At 43.8% G+C, this 17788-nt stretch overlaps 1 protein-coding gene across 1 annotated transcript in view; it reads left to right on the top strand.

Annotated features, from left to right (window-relative positions):
• Positions 1-15111, top strand: part of nkd1 (NKD inhibitor of WNT signaling pathway 1) — a 37313-nt gene extending 22202 nt beyond the window's left edge. The window contains exons 4-10 of the mRNA XM_046033583.1: positions 3220-3277; positions 7011-7114; positions 7248-7343; positions 9272-9419; positions 10258-10339; positions 10808-10935; positions 11515-15111. Of these exons, the coding sequence (XP_045889539.1) occupies positions 3220-3277; positions 7011-7114; positions 7248-7343; positions 9272-9419; positions 10258-10339; positions 10808-10935; positions 11515-12047 (1149 nt within the window). The 3' untranslated portion in view covers positions 12048-15111. The remainder of the gene's footprint in view (positions 1-3219; positions 3278-7010; positions 7115-7247; positions 7344-9271; positions 9420-10257; positions 10340-10807; positions 10936-11514) is intronic.
• Positions 15112-17788: the final 2677 nt, after the last annotated feature.

Below are 17788 nucleotides of genomic sequence, written 5' to 3'. Positions count from 1 at the left end.
AATCACTGCCAAAGCTGGAAACCAGAGAGCTAAGCTTGAAAGTGGTAGTGTCATCAGGCCAGGCAGTATGGAGGTGCTCTTTAGAGACTGCATTAGGACAGATTGTAAGGATGAGTGTGTCAGATCAACCTCGGCCAAGGCGATTATCTGGGGAAATGGATGCAGTCTTTGGTTCAAAGCTGTCACCATAGAAACTGAGAACAAAAACTCCCAATATTCCCATTTATTTTTATGAAACAGATTTAGACTTTAGACTTTGTACCTGGCATCATAAAGGTTTCTTAATCAGGTTGCAGGTTGAGAAATATATAAACAAAAATAATTATTGACACAGGATGAAGAAAACTGCACTTATAAAATGATGAGAAATACGGGTTTTCTGCCCCGCTTCGAAAATTCTTGTTTATTTTCTGCTTCCTTGTACATCCATTCCTATTTAGTGGTCAGATACTTTTCATGAGAGGAGGAGGAGGAAGAGCGCGCGTGTGTGTGTACGTGTGTGTGTGTGTGTGTGTGTGTGTAAAGGAAAGGAAAGGAAAGCATGGGATATTTTTTTAACACTGACCAGAGCTAACCCCAGAGTAACCCTAGTGGACTAATAATACGGCTCCCATCCATCACTACAGACAACAACCAATTAGCACATTCCTCTTCCCCCTTTTCTCATGTTCTTGGCTAACCCCTCAATAAATTTGGATCATTCATCAAAAAACAGAAATACACTCAAGATGCTGTGTGTGTATGTGTGTGTGTGCATGTATGTGTCTTTGTTTGAGGAATTGAAGGAATGTTGATTGTGGAAGGATTGAATTTTTCTGCAAGGCTTGTGGAACTGTGGAGGCCAGTGTTGATGTTACCACAGTCTAATGCCTGCCCCATTCAGATCGACACAGTGACACGGGTGATACCAATATCTGTGTCCTTGGAAGTTGGAAGAAGTGTATGGACAGTCTAAATGAAATTTAGAAAAAGTAACTCTATCAGGTAATTATGTAATGTGTTTCTGTGTACTTCTATGGTTTAGCAGTGAAATATGTGGAACAGAACTGCAGTTTCTGCTATAAGATTATTTTTGGGCATCTTTTTGCCTGTATAGAGAGTTTAAGACCCTCCCCTTCCGGTGGACCACCATGGGACCTTATTTCAGAAAAAATATGTACATTGGTCAATGGCAAGAGATAACACATTTTTTATCCTGTTTGAATTGTGCCCTGAATTACACATGCGATGTCCGTCAATTTAGAAGACACATTTAAAACCCAAGAAAGTCGCAGTTTGTTGTGAAACTGTAGTATAAGACTGAAAATACATAATTACAAAGACCACAGACCCAAAAGTTGCGTATGTGACGTCATAACTTCTTCTTTTGAACGTCAAAGAACTTACATGTGTATGTAAGATATATTTCTGCGTGGAACAGAGCTGCGTTATCAACCAAGCAACCAAGCAATGAACGTTAGCTAGCATTACCTCATTAACATGTTGCCGACGTATATTGTGTAAGACAAGAGATGTAGTTTACTGAACAGTTTTTACACAAAACTAAATGTTACTATACAGTTTTACGACAAACTGCGACTTTCTTGACTTACAAAATTTACATTTTAAATTGATGAACATCATATGTGTAATTCAGGGCACAATTCAAACGGGACAAAAAGATAGGTTGTCTCTCGGCATTGACTACCGTACATATTTTTTCTGAAATAAGGTCCCATGGGGCTGAAGCGGAACAAGGGACAAAGGTCCTCTATTGGAAAGCGCCAGCTGCAGAGGGGGGCGAGGCCAGGTTGGAATTGAACCTGGGCAGCTGCGGTAAGGACCTTAATGGTACGCGCTCCACCAGGTGAGCTACCTGGGTGTCCCACACGAGTGTCTAGGAAATCTATAATAATTTGGTGAAGTAAAACACATAGTATTTATTCGGTTTCCAGTTTAAGTAAAGTTCATGGTTCTGCTATGATTTGCCTGCATTATGTATAAACCATAATGTAATCCTGCTTATTTCCCCCTCGTCATACCAAAGCTGAGCAGACCGTATTAAAACCAGCTCAGAACCAGGGTCTTGAAGCCATTTGACCCATTTATACCAACAACAAACTCAGGTTTATCCCAGGTCCCTGCTTTAGCCAGTTAGTCCTGTTGTTTGCCATATTCTCTTCCTGAGGCCACCCACAGCGCTGCAGCACGGCCGGCACTAGTCTGAGGAGGGTAGGATCACACCGTCTGACCTTTTACCTCTCTGGATTACACAGAAATCCCCTCTCACGCTGTCACAGCCTCGCCTGACACACACACGCACACACAAAGACACACACTAACACACACCTATGACAACACCAGTATGTACAGGCTTACAATAAACACACATGCTCCTACACTTATGTCCTACACTCCATTTTAAGGAGTTAATTATTAATTATTAAGGATAACCATAGCCTATGATAAGAGTGCTGTTAATATGTTCTGTGGCAGCAGCAATAGTCTGTGTGCAATTTATGTAGTTTTTGATGACTGAGAGAAAGACCTTTTGTGTTAGTTTGGGTGCAGTGGAAAACTTTAAAATGAGGCATGGGGTGGGTCTTTGAATGTGTGTGTATGCGTTGGACTATGTGTGTACGGATGTGTGCGTGTACATGCGTTTGTCAGCCTGCAAGTAATGATTTTTCGGACAGATGATTGTAATGCCACATGGATACCTGAGCCGGACTTTTCCATAGTGAAGCCTGGGATTACATGTCCCTGCAGTCTCTGTGGTATGCACTAACAGACAGAGCTGCCAGGAGAGGGGGCCCGGGGTGAAAACAGTCCAGGATAAAAACAAGCCTATGAACGTATAGCTGCAATGGTTGTCCGGCATTGAAATAGCCCTACTACCAGCCCTCTTTCTTAGAATTCCCTGCAGGGCTGGCCGCGGCGATGTAGATACTTTCATAGTTTCTATTCTGACTGCCAGTCTTATGCTGTTTGTTTCAGTCCTTCAATTATCATCCTCTTAAACTTTCCGCTGCTGTTTAAGCTCAGCCACAGTTGTCAAACTCTGTTCATATATATATATATGCTGTAATTTTGATTGGGCATGTAACTGTGTTGGAAAGCAGTGCTGTGGATTTGCACCATTAAAAATGTTTGTTTTTATGTGACAAAAATATGATATCCTCCATTATACGACTTGAAACAGTGATATATGTGTCTTGTTCTCTCTTTTTCTCTTTGCAGGAATCCATGGATGAAGCATGTGCAGAGGGGATTGGTGATGAACACTACCGTTTAGAAGGTGAGCCCCTTGCTCTTCATTGTCGTCACCCAACGCTACACCAACTTATTTCACTGATTTTGGTCTCTGACTATTATGTTTTGAATGAAAACCTGCAAAAATACTGTTCACAGTAGCCCTCCAGATACTTGTGTGGTTCTTTTATTCATCCTTTCCCGTCTGCTCCACGCCCATTCTCTAAGCTCCAACAATGTGCTGATGAGGTCCTCTTTACCTTCCCTCCTGCTTCTCCACCTCCTCTGCCTCTCATCCGCCCCTCCCCCCGTGGTGCTCTGCAAAGTGCAATTCCTCCATGTTTTTCCCCGATGTGATGTGATCCTGGATTAAGAGCTCCGGGAGGAGAAAGTCACTCTCCCCCCTTTAAAGACAGGATCGGACGTGAGGTGGAGGCAGAAATGAAGAGTTGACAGAAGAATGACACCAGCCTGGAATTTGGAAGAGTTCAGCTTTTATTTCATCTCTGCCTCGTTGGATAATAGACAGAGTAAAGAGACAAGGGTTAATAATCTTTTGTCATTGGGCTGAACCTGAGTTTGGGGCGAGGTTGTCCTCCCTTCAAGACTAATGTTGCAAATTAGAACATGCTTCTCTGTTCGTTCTCAGTGATTAAAAAGCAAAAAAAAAATGAAACAATTTGCTTTAATAAAACATTCTATAGATTGTGTGTTAATTTATTTCTGTAATACAGACCGCTACAAAAATTATATTTTCCACATTCCAGTTACTAAGGCAAACTCAGCTAGCAAGGAGAGGAAACTGTGTCACATTTGTGACCTAAGTAGTTGAGTGGAGCTGAGGTTATTCAGTGGTTTCTAATTTCATACCATCAGGCTTTTTTCAAGTTTCACACGTTTGAAGTTGGTGTCCGAGTTTGGCAAAGTCTATTACTGTTGGCCATGAGCGTGGGATGATTAAGTGCCTTGCTCAGGAGTACTTCAGTGGTTGTTCCTGAAGGAGGAGAAAAAGATATGATCACCATAAAGGCCATCCCATCCTGGCTATCCCGAAATCACTTAAATTCCCAGCACTGAGCTGTCCGAATGTATGACGGGGGACAGGCCAAGTCATGTGTAATACAGTAGCCTAGCTAAGCTGGGTGTGATTGCTCATCAGTGAGTGGCAGCTTTTCCTGCCTTCGTTTCTGCGTGTGTGTACGAGTGTATGCACGCACGTGTGTGTAGCAGGGCTGCTAGAACAGGCTTGGCTTGGAGGGTGCCCTCGTCTTGCCCCTCAGATCTGATGTGTAGCCAATCCCCTGGCTCAGCTCCTCTCATAAAGAGCCAGCTTATGTGGAGGTGGGTGGGGGGATGGGGGGATGGGGGGATGGTTTGATAGCAGATTACTGTTACTCCTCCCGGCATTTTATTAGCTCCGAGATAAGCATCTCACCACCATATTGAGCCTGCTACGGAACAGATTTGCCCTCGCACACAATGTTCCCTTTGAGCACCTCAGATGATCAAACAGCGGGACCCCAAATGCTGCTCCTTTCCAAAAAGTTGGTAAAAGCTCCCTGGGATGATGCCTTTCATTTCTGGCATTTTCCCCAACCCAGGGATGAGACAGGTCTGCTTTGATCTGCTTTGGATCAGGAGGAAAGAAATTGGGCTGTTGTGTCTGCTCCGTTGGCGAGCAAACAAACAGTGTTTCAGATTTGACTTGGCTTAATTAATTAGTGATTCTGTTTTACAGCTGGTCTGATCCTTTTCCAAAAGGTTTGAGAATGGGACTTCAAAGTGTGGCGGGAGGAGAGAGAGAGGGGCAGGGGAGGGTGGAGAGAGACGGGTGTGGTTGTGTGGGTTGATGGATGTGTGCGTGGCCTGCAGGACTGGATGGGGAGTGGGTGCTCACGCAGAACTAAATGACCAATGGTGAAACATAAAGGGGCTGTGGCTGGGTGAAAGCTTTAACAAGCTTCTGCGAAAATACACATGGTCATATGTGAGGATGAAGCAAAGGGGGTGTCTGGGTAACTGTAACCCATAGAGGCTCACAAAGGAGCCGACATGCACACCTCCCAAATCTCAGTTACACGTTGTGTGTATCTGCGGTCTCAAATGCTGGATTTCAAAGCAGAGAAGGATATCCGCTAGCATTAGATCTGGGCCAACATCCAACACTGAAATTTAAGCATCGAACCAGACAGCGACAGTTATGTTATTTTTGTCCACCGGGGAGGAACACCTTATAATACTGTGCAATCCAAAAATACACCACCATTAACTTTGGCCACAGCCATTAACATAAGGTTGAATGAATCCCTGCATGACACAGATTCATTCAGGTTTAGATTCAGCAGAATCATGATTAAGGGCTACACAAATGTCTCAATAGGATTATTGTAATGGACTATAATCATTGTGTGTGGATCACCCTATAGAGTAACTTTCATAACAAAGCTGCGCTGATGCATCCATCAGTGGCACCCATCGATCTTTCCTAGGCTTATTGATTTAGTCAGTTTGAATCCTGCCTTGGACAATCTGTGTTGTGAAGTGTAGTACACTGAACCCATCATTGACTTTTACGGTATAGGAAATGTTGTCAGACTCTACACAGGTCGTCAGTTTAAGTGCATATGACAGATTAGTACTCCCTGTGGACTGCCTGCCTTAACTGGATGTCTAGATGGTAATGTAAGTTGAATGTCATTCCATAAAATGATGAGCTGTGCTGAGCTGTGCTGAGCTGTGCTGAGCTGTGCTGAGCTGAGCTGGGGGGCGGGGGGGTCTCCTATAGGCAGTTTGATGTTCACCATTTATACCTGAATACCACCTAATATTTCTTCATGTTTCAAACATGTTAATGTCATTCAGTCTTATGTTTGACATCCCCTCTCAGTGTGTGAATCCAGTGGAATATACTGCAGCCAAGAGCTTAAAAACTATTATTGTACATGCGACAGATAACAGATTTTGCCATTGATGACTTAGTGCTGTCACTGTTTCAACATTTTTTGCACTGTATTGACAATTTTGACTCTAGTTCCAGTGTTGATATCACTGTTTCTGTTTAACAGTACTTCTGCTCTCTGGAATGATGGGATAATTAACTCGTTACCCTAACATGAAACACAAAATTCAAAAGTTCAATTAAGGTACCATGTCTCAAATCTGGTAGCACTTCAGTACTGGTAGAAGCACCTTAAAAGAAACAAAGAGATCATATTGTAGGATATTATTGAACCCTGTCGTGACACGGTCACTGATCAATTTGCTGTGGTTGCTTCCCCGGTGCCAAAGAGCATTTTTGACTGTGAGAGCCAAATTGTGCTTTGATTTTTCTGTCACCTTTGAGTATTATCACAAATACCGTAAATACACCCTACAAGCTCAGTGCGTTAGAGCAGCTGAACAAAATTCTTGATTTGCAAGTTGCAACATTAAAAGTTGGCGATGCTGTGTGTACAATACTTATGCTAAGCCCAACAGGGTCTGTGTTGCCTTAAACATGTTACATTACTAATAAATATATTAATATTAATACAAAAGTTCTATTTCAGAATACAGGCAGTGAGACAGAAACTGTGAGGAGTTTGGCTGTGTATGTTTATTTCCAACCAGGAGCACTTGAATGTGTGACACATCTTAATTGCGGCTGCCAAACTCGGAAGTCGGAGCTTACAAGGAACACTTGAAGGCGACGACATATCCTCAGGTTATGACTGCACCCAACGTTTCCATCCTCAGGCTCTCTCTTTTATCTTTGTGTGTGTCTGTGTGTGTCACTGCAGTGGCTTTACCCCCAGAGAAGACAGACAGCTGCTGTGTGGAGGAGAAGATGCAGGAGAGGGACAGCCAATCTCCCGCAGGGCCACAGAAACAGCTCCAGTTTGAAGTGAGTGTCAACACCGAACAGGACGTTTATTACTTCCTCTCTGGATGAAACTAGGGCAATGGCAGGACACACAAAAATACACACTCACGTACACACCGGATGATATTGATAGTTCAGCGTTGTGCTGTTTCAGGAGTTGGAGTGTGCTGTGTCTGTGGAGGAGGATAACAGGCAGGAGTGGACCTTCACCCTCTACGATTTTGACAACAATGGCAAAGTCACCAGAGAGGTAAAAATCTTCTGCTCCGAGCAGAGATTAATCTTTCATGAATGAATGAATGAACAAGTAATTGAATCAAACAGATGTATGTTAATGCTACACCTTAGCTGTAGTTGGTTTCTTTCTTGCAGACCTTAACAAGTCAAGAGTGCTGTAGTGGTGTGTTATCATGTAATATGAGGCCTTTAAAACTGTTCATTTTGTCAGTTTTATTGTAACATTATTCAAACATTTCTGAATACACAGATTTTCAGTGTCACAAAATTGTTCTGGTCAGCAGCTCACAGCTACAAAACACCTCCCTTTGGGTATGGGAAGCAATCGATAACTTCCCAGGAAACCTTACATTTTTCCCTATTCTGGTATCACCGCGCCCCAAAAAGAAAGTGAGGATAGAAGTTACGAGCCAACCCAATCTCACTCCTAAGAACCAAATCCAGCGACATGTGTGTGTTTCCGCTCCCGCAAGGTACCTTGTGGCTTGCGTCTGCCTCGTACAGATCTGAGGGAACATCCAGAAAGGCCCGTGTTTTTGAAAACAACTTGAAACAGCGCAAAGAGACTGGAGCTGTCCTCGTGTGGTTGGCTGTGCAGTTTTTTTGGCGTTGCCTGTGGCTCCGTGGCTCATGAGACGACAGGCGGCTGCTGCCGGGGGGCGGGGGGGGGGGGGGAAAAGCTTTCTTCTCCAACTCTTTTTTTATATATCCCTTCACACAAATAAAAAAAAAAAACAGAAGAAAACCAAAAATGACACAGGAAGCTTTTTATTTTATTGTATTTATTTATTTTTTTAAAGTCTATGTCTGAAGCCAGTATGTGGAACCGGTCCCTGAAGAATTCATAATAGTCCTTGTTATGAGTCACAGTACTATAGTGAGTGAAAATCATGCTGTTGGAGTCTTTGTGTGGCGTTGGCTTAATTCTCAGCAGTTTTGTTCAAAAGGGCTCTTATGGCGAAGCTGTACTGTGTGAATCAGTTATTTTCAGTTCATTTCACATCCATTCCAGGTGAAATATATATGGACAGTTAGAATGTGGTTTGCTATGAAAAGATCCAGCGCAGTTGCCAACACCCAAGTTTGCAAATTAAATAATCCTAATATAGTCAGTTACCTTGTTCTGAAGTAAACATGATATCACATTTACTTTGAAAGTACTGACATTGATAATTGTTTGACTTTGTTCCTGTAACTCTTATGTTTCTCTGTGATCCCTCCACTTCCTTGGCCTTTACTGACCTGAGGTCAGATCTTTATAATTACCCTTAGTTACATGAAAATATCTGTTTGCGTGCTTGCGTGTTCCTACATGCTGCACATGAAGTGCTTTGCATGTGATTGTGTGTTATAGTTTATGTATAAATGCTGTTGTGCGTTTATTTGACCGTGTACACAGCTGTCGCTTCCTATGCAGATGTAATTCTAAGAGACATTGAGGAATTAAATAGAGAAAGTGTAGCGCTCACACAGCTCTAACACGACTCACAGCAGGCCTGACATCCCAGTCAGCCTCGTCTGCCACCGCCAAGACGTTCCTTTTCATAAATTCATAACGTGTCTTTATGCCCTGTCTGATCGCTTCACTCGGAAAGCTGAACTAAAACAACTGACATCAGTGTGTTTCTCTCTTCACTCTTGTCTGAGTCACTTCTTTAAATTCCTAGCTAGCGTGAAGCTTTTGAACAAGTTTTAACGCACAAAGCTACAGAATGGTGAATTCAAACACTGTAGCGATAACAATACTCTCCAATGTTCCTTTTGTCTTGATTATTTTGGAAAATATGTATACTAAAAATCTGCACCAAGGTCACCAACTTTTTTAGTATTATTACTGATTATTATTTTTACACTTGATCAAATGATTCTCATCTCACTTTAATGGAAGCGGTTCATCAAAAAGCCCAGAGTAAACTCACCTCCACCTCTTGTGTCCTGCAGGATATCACCAGCCTGCTCCACACCATCTATGAGGTCGTGGACGCCTCCGTCAACCATTCTCCCAGCAGCAGCAAGACATTGCGGGTCAAGCTCTCTGTGGCTCCCGACTCCAGCCAGCGGTGGAGGAGTTGCACACAGGGGGCGGCAGGTAAAGCTCGCATTAACACAGTGGGTGGGGGCAGAGGAGAAGAGAGGGCATTTTGGGGTCCCCCTTGTGTTGCCTGCTGTCAGCTCGCCCAGAGATGTGTTTGTTGTCACGCAGAAAGGCGGCTGCTTCAGGCCTGTCAGAGCTTTGTAACTCACAGTTTCGGTGTCGCTCCATCTCTCCCACTCAATGGGGTTCATTTTTAATGATGGGGGGAGTGACAGAGCTAAGAGAGGACCCCCTCCCTCAGCGCCTTCACGTACTCTGAAAGAAACCTTAAGAGATGTGCCGAGTCCTTTTGATAACCACAGCCATTTTTCTTTTCTCCAAAGTTCCCTTTTTTCCCTTGCCCCCCTTCTTCCTCCCCCCTTCTCAGAGCTGCCGGGAAAATATAGCTACGTTCAACTTAACTTTTCTCACTGACGACTTGGTAAACAAGTAGTCAGGGAAAAATATCTCAAAGTATATATTCCTGTGTGTTTGTGTCCTATTGTTTCGGCTATAAATATCCGTCAAGAGATTCAAACAGAGCAAGCTTTGAAAATATTGCCGGTTGCCTTCATGCTAATTTGAAACTGCATCAGATCTTGCGTCCTTAATAAACTATTTCTGAAGTCTGCATGTTTTTTATATCGTTCCATGCCTTATAAGGCTGGGAGTTGAGAATAGAATAAATGAAGCATTGTTGTTTTTCCTTTTCTATAGATCTTCAAAGTAAAACCCCCAAACAAAGGTTGCTTTCTTCTGAGGCTTGTGTGACTGTTGTCGTGTGTGTGTGTGTGTGTGTGGCTGCTCCGTGGAGCTCTCTTTGATAATAGCCTCCTGTCTTTCACACATACAGACATGTCCCACCCCAGAGAGAAAAATGACAAGTGCATAGAAGACCCCAAGAGTGCAGACAAGAAGACTCGAGCGCTCATAAGGTAAACCCACCTCCCTGTACACTTCTGTCTCTATTGTTGAAGATTGTGGCGTCTACAAGAAGAACAATATGAAGTTTATTATTATTATTTATTACTGATTATAACATTTTTTAATTAAAAGAGAACTTGTTTTATAGTGGCAAGAGGCAGTGGTTGTTTAAGGAAGGTTTCACACTCAGGAGCTGCAATAGTCCTCTACTCTTTTATTAGTTTTGCCCAAATTTACCTCCACTGCACTAAGGAGGATTTAACGGTGGAAGGGAGGGTCAGCCCTCTGTCTGCACTGTTCAAATACTCCCAGTTGTGGTTTGAACCTGTGATTTTCCAGTCACAATCTCACTTCTCTAACAATTACTCTGCTACTGCCTGATCATAAGGAACGCTTGTTTTACTTTCTCCAAACACTACCATGCTGAACCTCTCTGGCCCATACTGCTACCTAATGAGAGGTGCCGCTTATGTCCACAGGCGCCACCACAGTGACCACCACACCCAGCCGGGCTGCCAGCGCCACTGTGTGGATGAGAACCTGGAACGCAGGAACCACTACTTGGACCTGGCAGGCATCGAAAACTACACATCCCGCTTCGGAGCTGGTGAGTGGACCGGGGCCAGGGGTGTAGAGGGGGGAGAGGGGAGGGAGAAACACAGCCCGTGGCCCTTTGAAGCTGCATCCAGGGGCCTTCATTACTGCGGCACCTGCTTGGAGCCATTAGGTGGAACTACCAGCCCGCTGCGCTCCTCGCCAGTACAAACATCTGGGCTCAGGCAAGCACAATACATCAAGTGTTCAAGGCTCATCAACAGAACGGGCTGTTGTGAAGTGAAATATTAGGTCTAATAAGCAGCAGCCTTGATCTGATGGTTAGTGATGACATGTGATTATTTTAATGTTGGTCCTGTTATGGAAGTGCTAACAGAGATCTGCTCTATGTCACATTGTGTCAGAATTATCCGCATGAAGAAAGAACCTGATGTAAAGTTGCCAGAATCTTGGAGCTTTATTAGTGAGCTGCTGGCACAATAATTCACACATAATGGGTTATTTTAATTCCTTTTTCTGCAGGGCTTTGAGTGCCCATGTAATACATTTTGACATCAACTTATTTTTGTTTCCCTGCAACCTTGAAGTTTGTCGTTGATCAAATAAATACCGGTGTCTGTCTCCCTCACAGCCCCCACCACAGAGCCGACGAAGGCGGAACCTCAGACGCGGCTGTCCAACCAGACTCGCTCTCGCTCCCATGAACCAGAAAATGGCCACTCCCACCCCCACCACCGCCGCTTGCAAACTGTTGTGGACAGTGTTGGTCCGGACAGCCTCCACCCCGCCCGTATGCGAGGCCAAGACTCAGGGAAACATGCCCTCCGCTCTCCTAAGACCCACAGCCGGACACCTCCTGCGCAGATCAGTGGCAGGGTGATGAGAAGCCGTGGTGTCCCTCCTCCCCCAGCGCTACCCAGCCAGACTCCCCCTCACCAGTCCACAGCCCCTTACCGCAAGCACAAGCAGCGGTCCAAGGAGAGCCAGGGCTACAGGGCCTTGGGCTCTCTGGCTGCTCCAGGACCAGTGGTGGAGAAGGAGCAGGTGAGAGACCTGCCCAGCGTGCTCCTCTACGAGGGGGGGCTGGCACAAGTGGTGCAGCGACATGAGCATCACCACCACCATGAACACCATCACCACTACCACCACTTTTACCAGTCCTGAATTTCCGCCCTGCCTGGGACAGCTCAGCACTCCTGCAGCCTCACAAAACCCAGCCAGGCCAGCAGACGCTGACTGCAGTTAGCCAGGCTACCCTATATCGTGCAGTGGCTTTGTAGTGGACATAGGACATGGGCTGGACAAGAGGATTATGGGAGTGGTGTCCCAGTGCTGAGTTTATAAATCAGTGTTATAAAGAAGTTGGTGGGACAAACAAAAGCTCGGGTATGCAGCAGGACAGTGAATCAGGGCCACAGTATGGCCAGGACTGAGGATCACGGCTAGGGCTAGAGAGGAGGCACAGTGGGGCAATCCAATAAACACCCCAGAAGTTCCTCTCCTCCTGACACTGTAATCCTCGACCTGATGAACTCTACGACTCCAAACCAGCACCACAACCTTTCCAGACCACTAAGCCAAAATGTTTTTAGGGAAATGGAGGAACCAGAGGAAGAAAGACTGTGACGTAAAGATGAAAATATATGAAGGAATATAGGTAAAAGGAGAGCAGGGCATAGTGTGTGTGTGAGTGTGTGTGTGTGTGTGTGTGTGTGTGTGTGTGTGTGTGTGTGTGTGTGTGCGCGCGCGAGTGTCACGACACTGGTGTCTGTTAAAAACCACTTGAAGTGCGCTCATGGGTGCGTGAGTATTTAAAGCAGGCTGTCAGGCAGGTTTTTGAAGATGAAAATGAAGATTCTGATTCAAGCATGCAATACCCCGTAAGCAAAAATGGGAAAGAAAATGTTGAAATGTTGTAAAGGTAAAAAAAAAGAACAGAAAAAGAACAGAGATCCCAAATCTGCTGCTACCTCTAATTTTATCCTAATTGTTGTTGTAATGACTAAGCATTCAGAGGTTATTTTCAAATTACTTCGAAAACTTTTTTGAAAGCAGAGCAATTGTGTGGCAATCTGCAGTATTGAAGTGTCGAAAAGCTCCTTACTTTTATTAACTAACATTTACTGTACATAGGGTATATATTGTTATCAATTTTATAAGCTTTATTGATAATGTGATATCTTTGTATTCACCATCTGAAGCTTTTATGTTTGTTTACCTTCTCAACAGCATTTTATTTTATTTTTTTAAGACCACTAGCAGCCTCATTTGGACTAGAAAATGTACAGCTGTATTACCGTGTCACACTCTCTCTCATTCTCTCTCTGTTCCAACTGTCTCAACACGTGATTAGATGCGTGACTGGAATCCTGAATGACTGAAATCCCAACTCTGGACAGTGCTGCGCAGTAGCTCGACCTCGCGTCACATACACACTGACTGTCCTCCCTGCTGATATCGCGCAAACATCCAACAAACAAGGAATTATTTTTATATACGTGGCTGTATTTATAACAGAAATCACTATACATCCATTGTAAAGCTCTTGTCTTGTTCCTGGAGGCCAGTCGGACATGTCCTCAGTCCCATGAAACACCTAAAAGCAAAACTAGAGATGGTGTGATCTTGACATCAGTGCAAGAGAATTCTCCAGTCCAGGCTCAGGCTCGGGCATATTAGCATAAATTGAAACCCTGTTACATCCAGCCAGTTAGAGGTTGGTGTATTCATTCATCAGTATGGAGGTTGTGCCTTTAAGGAGTTTTTTTTAACAGTTTTTTATGCAGGGAACTGTTTTGCTGAGCTTGCATGTCATTTTTCACCTAGGTCCAAGCAGTTATACATAATTCACACCTGGGAGTTGCCCAGCACCGTGGTTTACTTTTTGGACATTAATTTTCTGACTTGCAGGCTGGCACTTTCCCTAACTCGTAGCAGCTCCGTTGTCCAACCCCTGGCGCTGGCTGGGGTCACACGGCTGCTCCCTCTGTTTCCATGGCATCTTCTTGTCCCCCAGCTGTCAGCAGGTCTTTCACCGTGCCGCCATGTGGCCTCAGAGCTCAGCCAACGCGGCTCCCAGCATGGCATGGGCTCTTTCAGCTGTCCCATTCCTCTGGTGCTGGATAACACTGGGCTCGGCCCGCAGTCTCCACTAGAGCCATAACTCAGCACTGCTGCTGTCCTGCCAGCATCAGGGACCGTCTGTTCATCCTATCTCATGATGCTCTATGGGCGCGGCCATAAACATGCAGATGCATGTTCCAGGATAGTTAGTTAGGTTTTATCCCAGGTGTTCTTGGTTGGCTTTCTTTTTAGCAATTCCCAGAATCACATTTATAAATGAACTTATAAACCTTATACATCCACAGTCTTTTGTTAAGGTTTAGGTGTCGTGCTCAAGGGAAGCCTTATCCATCCAGAGAAACTGGTAGTTGTTGTGGTTACTATATCCGCCAAGCTTGATTTGTTAGTCTGCCATAAGCGTGTGCATGTGTTTGTGAAGAGCAAGAATGCAGTGTATGCCAGTCTTGCGCTCAGCCCTGCAGTGCCCTCTCACAGCTGCAGGCCGTCCTTTAGCAGAGGCACCAGTCAGACGGGTCATCTCACGGGACCTGGCGGTGGAAACGGAGTCATTCCCTGAGGGGGATCACAGCTGCGCTCCATACCACAGCTTCCTCACCTCACACCACTTTTCTCAGACAACAAGTCCTTGCTGCTGGAGCCTTCATAACACTGTAACTCCTCTGTCAATGGTTTCCCCTCACCCGAAACAGTGTTGATACCAGCGTGACTCTCCAAATATAAGTAGTATGTAAATGGTCTGGTTGTGTGAACGGACAGCATGGAGGCGACTGTTCGTCTTGCAGGGTGGTCCGATTTGACATGGTGAGCCTGAGCTTCTGAAGGAATTTGGGCGGTAGGCTCGGTCAGATCCATAGCCAGGTTGTAATTTTTTAACTTCTTTTACCCGGACAGAGTTTTACTGAACAGGCAGAACTCCTCTTTTTTTAAAATCCTGCTTTACATTCGTAAAATTACCTGACCTCGTACTATCTGCCCAGTACAAACACACTTCCTTACTTTTGACTTCAAAGCAGCATCACTGGAGCAACCGGAGGTGATGCTGCTTTGCTCGAGAGCACCACAGCACTATTCGTTGAGAGTTGGGAAAGCAGTTTTTATATATATAATGTGTATATGTGTGTGTGTGTGTGTGTGTGTGTGTGTGTGTGTGTGTGTGTGTGTGTATATATATATATATATATATATATATATATATATATATATATGTGTGTGTGTGTGTGTGTGTGTGTGTGTGTGTGTGTGTGTGTGTGTGTGTGTATATATGTATGTGTATATATATATGTTTTGTTTTATATATATATTGTTTTCCAAATCATCACACCATCTTCTGTCCTGTTTTTTCCAGTATTCAGAGCCACCACTCCATGTTAATACAATATGTACTGCACCACTGATTTGTTTTGTAAGATCCTTGTATCGAAATTTTTAAAACTCTGATGTAAATAATGGACTGCAAAAAGGATAAACCAGCATTATGTAGAAACAATATAAGGCTTATTTATGATTAAGTAACTGTCTCACTTGCCTACTGTCAGCTAGTACTCCCATTATCTGCCACGCCAATCCCACTTAGCAGGGAGGTATAATTATCTATCTGTAACTCAAACTGTTTCTCTTTCTCCACACACAGACACACTTTCACTTGGTGTTTGTTGTAAAAGCAAATTGTTTAGCACTAGCTGTTTTTTCTTTTCCCCCTCCCTCCTAATGTTTTTTTTTTCATGACTTTGTTAGTTTATTTAGACTGTACTTGATTAATTGCTTTATTTATTTGATAGCAGATCTGTGCCAAGGGAAAATGCCCTTTTATTAAAGTATGAACCTGTTCCTTATAAACTCACTGACTCATGGGCTCATTTTATTTAATTTTTACTGTGCGTGTGCATATTACTGTGTAGATATTAACATTACATCTGTTTTACAATATGGACATAATATAACAAACAACAACTGGACGCAAAACTGGTCTCTGTCAAATGACAAACTCTGGTGGAGAAAAAAAAGCAGAGACTTTAAGAAGTTCACACGTCTGGCCCATGGTCTGGAGGTGGTGGATGGAGAACTTTGTCATGGTGTACAGAGCAAGGCTAGCTGTTTCCCCGTTTCCAGTCCTAATGCTATGCTAAGCTAACCGTCTGTAGTCGTAGCTTTGTATTTACTGTGCAGACATGAGTGGCATCAACCTTCTCTTCTAGCTCTAGGTAGGGAAGCAGATACACAAATCTCCCAAAATGCTGAACTATACTTTATCTTAATTGAAACTGCTGTCATATAGCCAAGATTGTCACACCAATCCGCCAGTCACTGTCTTCCTCATTCTCTGTCAGTAGATGAACTTTACCTGCAAAAAGTTGAACTAGTGGTTACTTTTTAGATAAACACAGGTGCAAAATTTTCATTTTTATCAGTGTATTTACGTTGATACTGTCATCAGCTATTTTTGAAGATGCACTTTGTTACAAAAGCTCGACTACATGGGGCCATCCATCCATCCATCCATACCTATATTTATCCTGTCCTCCCATGGGGAGAACTCTGAAGTGATACTGAGCAACTTTGCCACTTTTGTCCATATGGGCCCTATAAGATCCAAAGAAGACATTTGGGGTTACCTGGTGTACTTTCATAAAACTAGACCAAATTCAGTTTTCCTTTGTCATTGAAAATAATTTATCTCCAATTCTGATTTGTCAGGCATATCTTTCCCTTTGATCTACTATTTTATTTTCAATTTCCAGTATGTGAGCTGGATTAATATGAAGGAGAAATGTGTGTGTGCATGTTGGCTTGTTTTACTGTATTTATGTGGTCCAAAACCTGGGATCCCACAATACTTGTGGGGACCGACAGCTTTGTAAAATGCCATAAAATTTGAAGGGCTGTTTGAGGGTTAAGACTTGGTTTTAGGGTTGGGGTAGAATTAGGTTAGGGTTAGGCACTTAGTTGTGATGGTTATGGTTAGGGGCTAGGAAATGCATTATGTCAATGGCAGATCCCCACGTAGATAGTGACAAGGGTGTGTGTGCATATAGTGAAGTAAACCACTGTGTCACAGAGGGTTCCCAAATCTGGCTGACCACAGCTGCTCACCATGCAACATGCACACACACACTTTCATCTGCAGTTTAGCAGCTTATCTCTGGTCGGGGCAACCACAGAGAGTCTGACTCTTGGCAATGTGATACGCCTTCCTCTCACGAACACGGCTATTTGTGCAAGCAAGGCACTGTAACCCGCAGAACTTGTATCATCATTACACATGGTTTCTGCCCTAGTACAGTTTACCAGGTTATTATTACTGCTGCTTTACACTTTTCAGCTATTAAATCCACATCAGAGGTGTAAAGTAAGTTGTTACGATGATAAAAGCAAATTTACTTTCAAGGGTTATAGGAAAATATTTAATAGAGCTGGATTTCACATTACAGAAAAACATTTGCACAATATTTTTTAATTATTTTGTGAACCAAATGTTATATTCTTTATTACACACATGTTTTAATAATGTTTTACTTTGGAACTAAGCTAAGTAGGAATAAAAATTTTATATATTTAAGTCAAATTATTGACCAAACACAAGACATTTTGTTATGTGTGTGCGCTGGACAGAGAGGACCCAAAAGCAACGCTCCGGGGAAACAGGTTTTTATTGAGGGGAAAGAGGGAGGTGAGGGAGAGGTGGATGCTGGGGGAACACGGGGGACCGAGCAGCAAGTAGGGCAGAGGGGGCAGAGGCAAAGGAGCCGAGGAACACCGGGGGGGGTCGAGGAGCAGGCGGGACAAAGCGGGCCGGGACGAGGGAACTGGGAGGCACTGGGGGC

The sequence above is a fragment of the Micropterus dolomieu genome, linkage group LG20 (assembly GCF_021292245.1).
Source record: "Micropterus dolomieu isolate WLL.071019.BEF.003 ecotype Adirondacks linkage group LG20, ASM2129224v1, whole genome shotgun sequence".
In the NCBI taxonomy this organism is placed as follows: domain Eukaryota; kingdom Metazoa; phylum Chordata; class Actinopteri; order Centrarchiformes; family Centrarchidae; genus Micropterus; species Micropterus dolomieu.
This window is presented reverse-complemented; position numbering and strand designations above follow the sequence as displayed.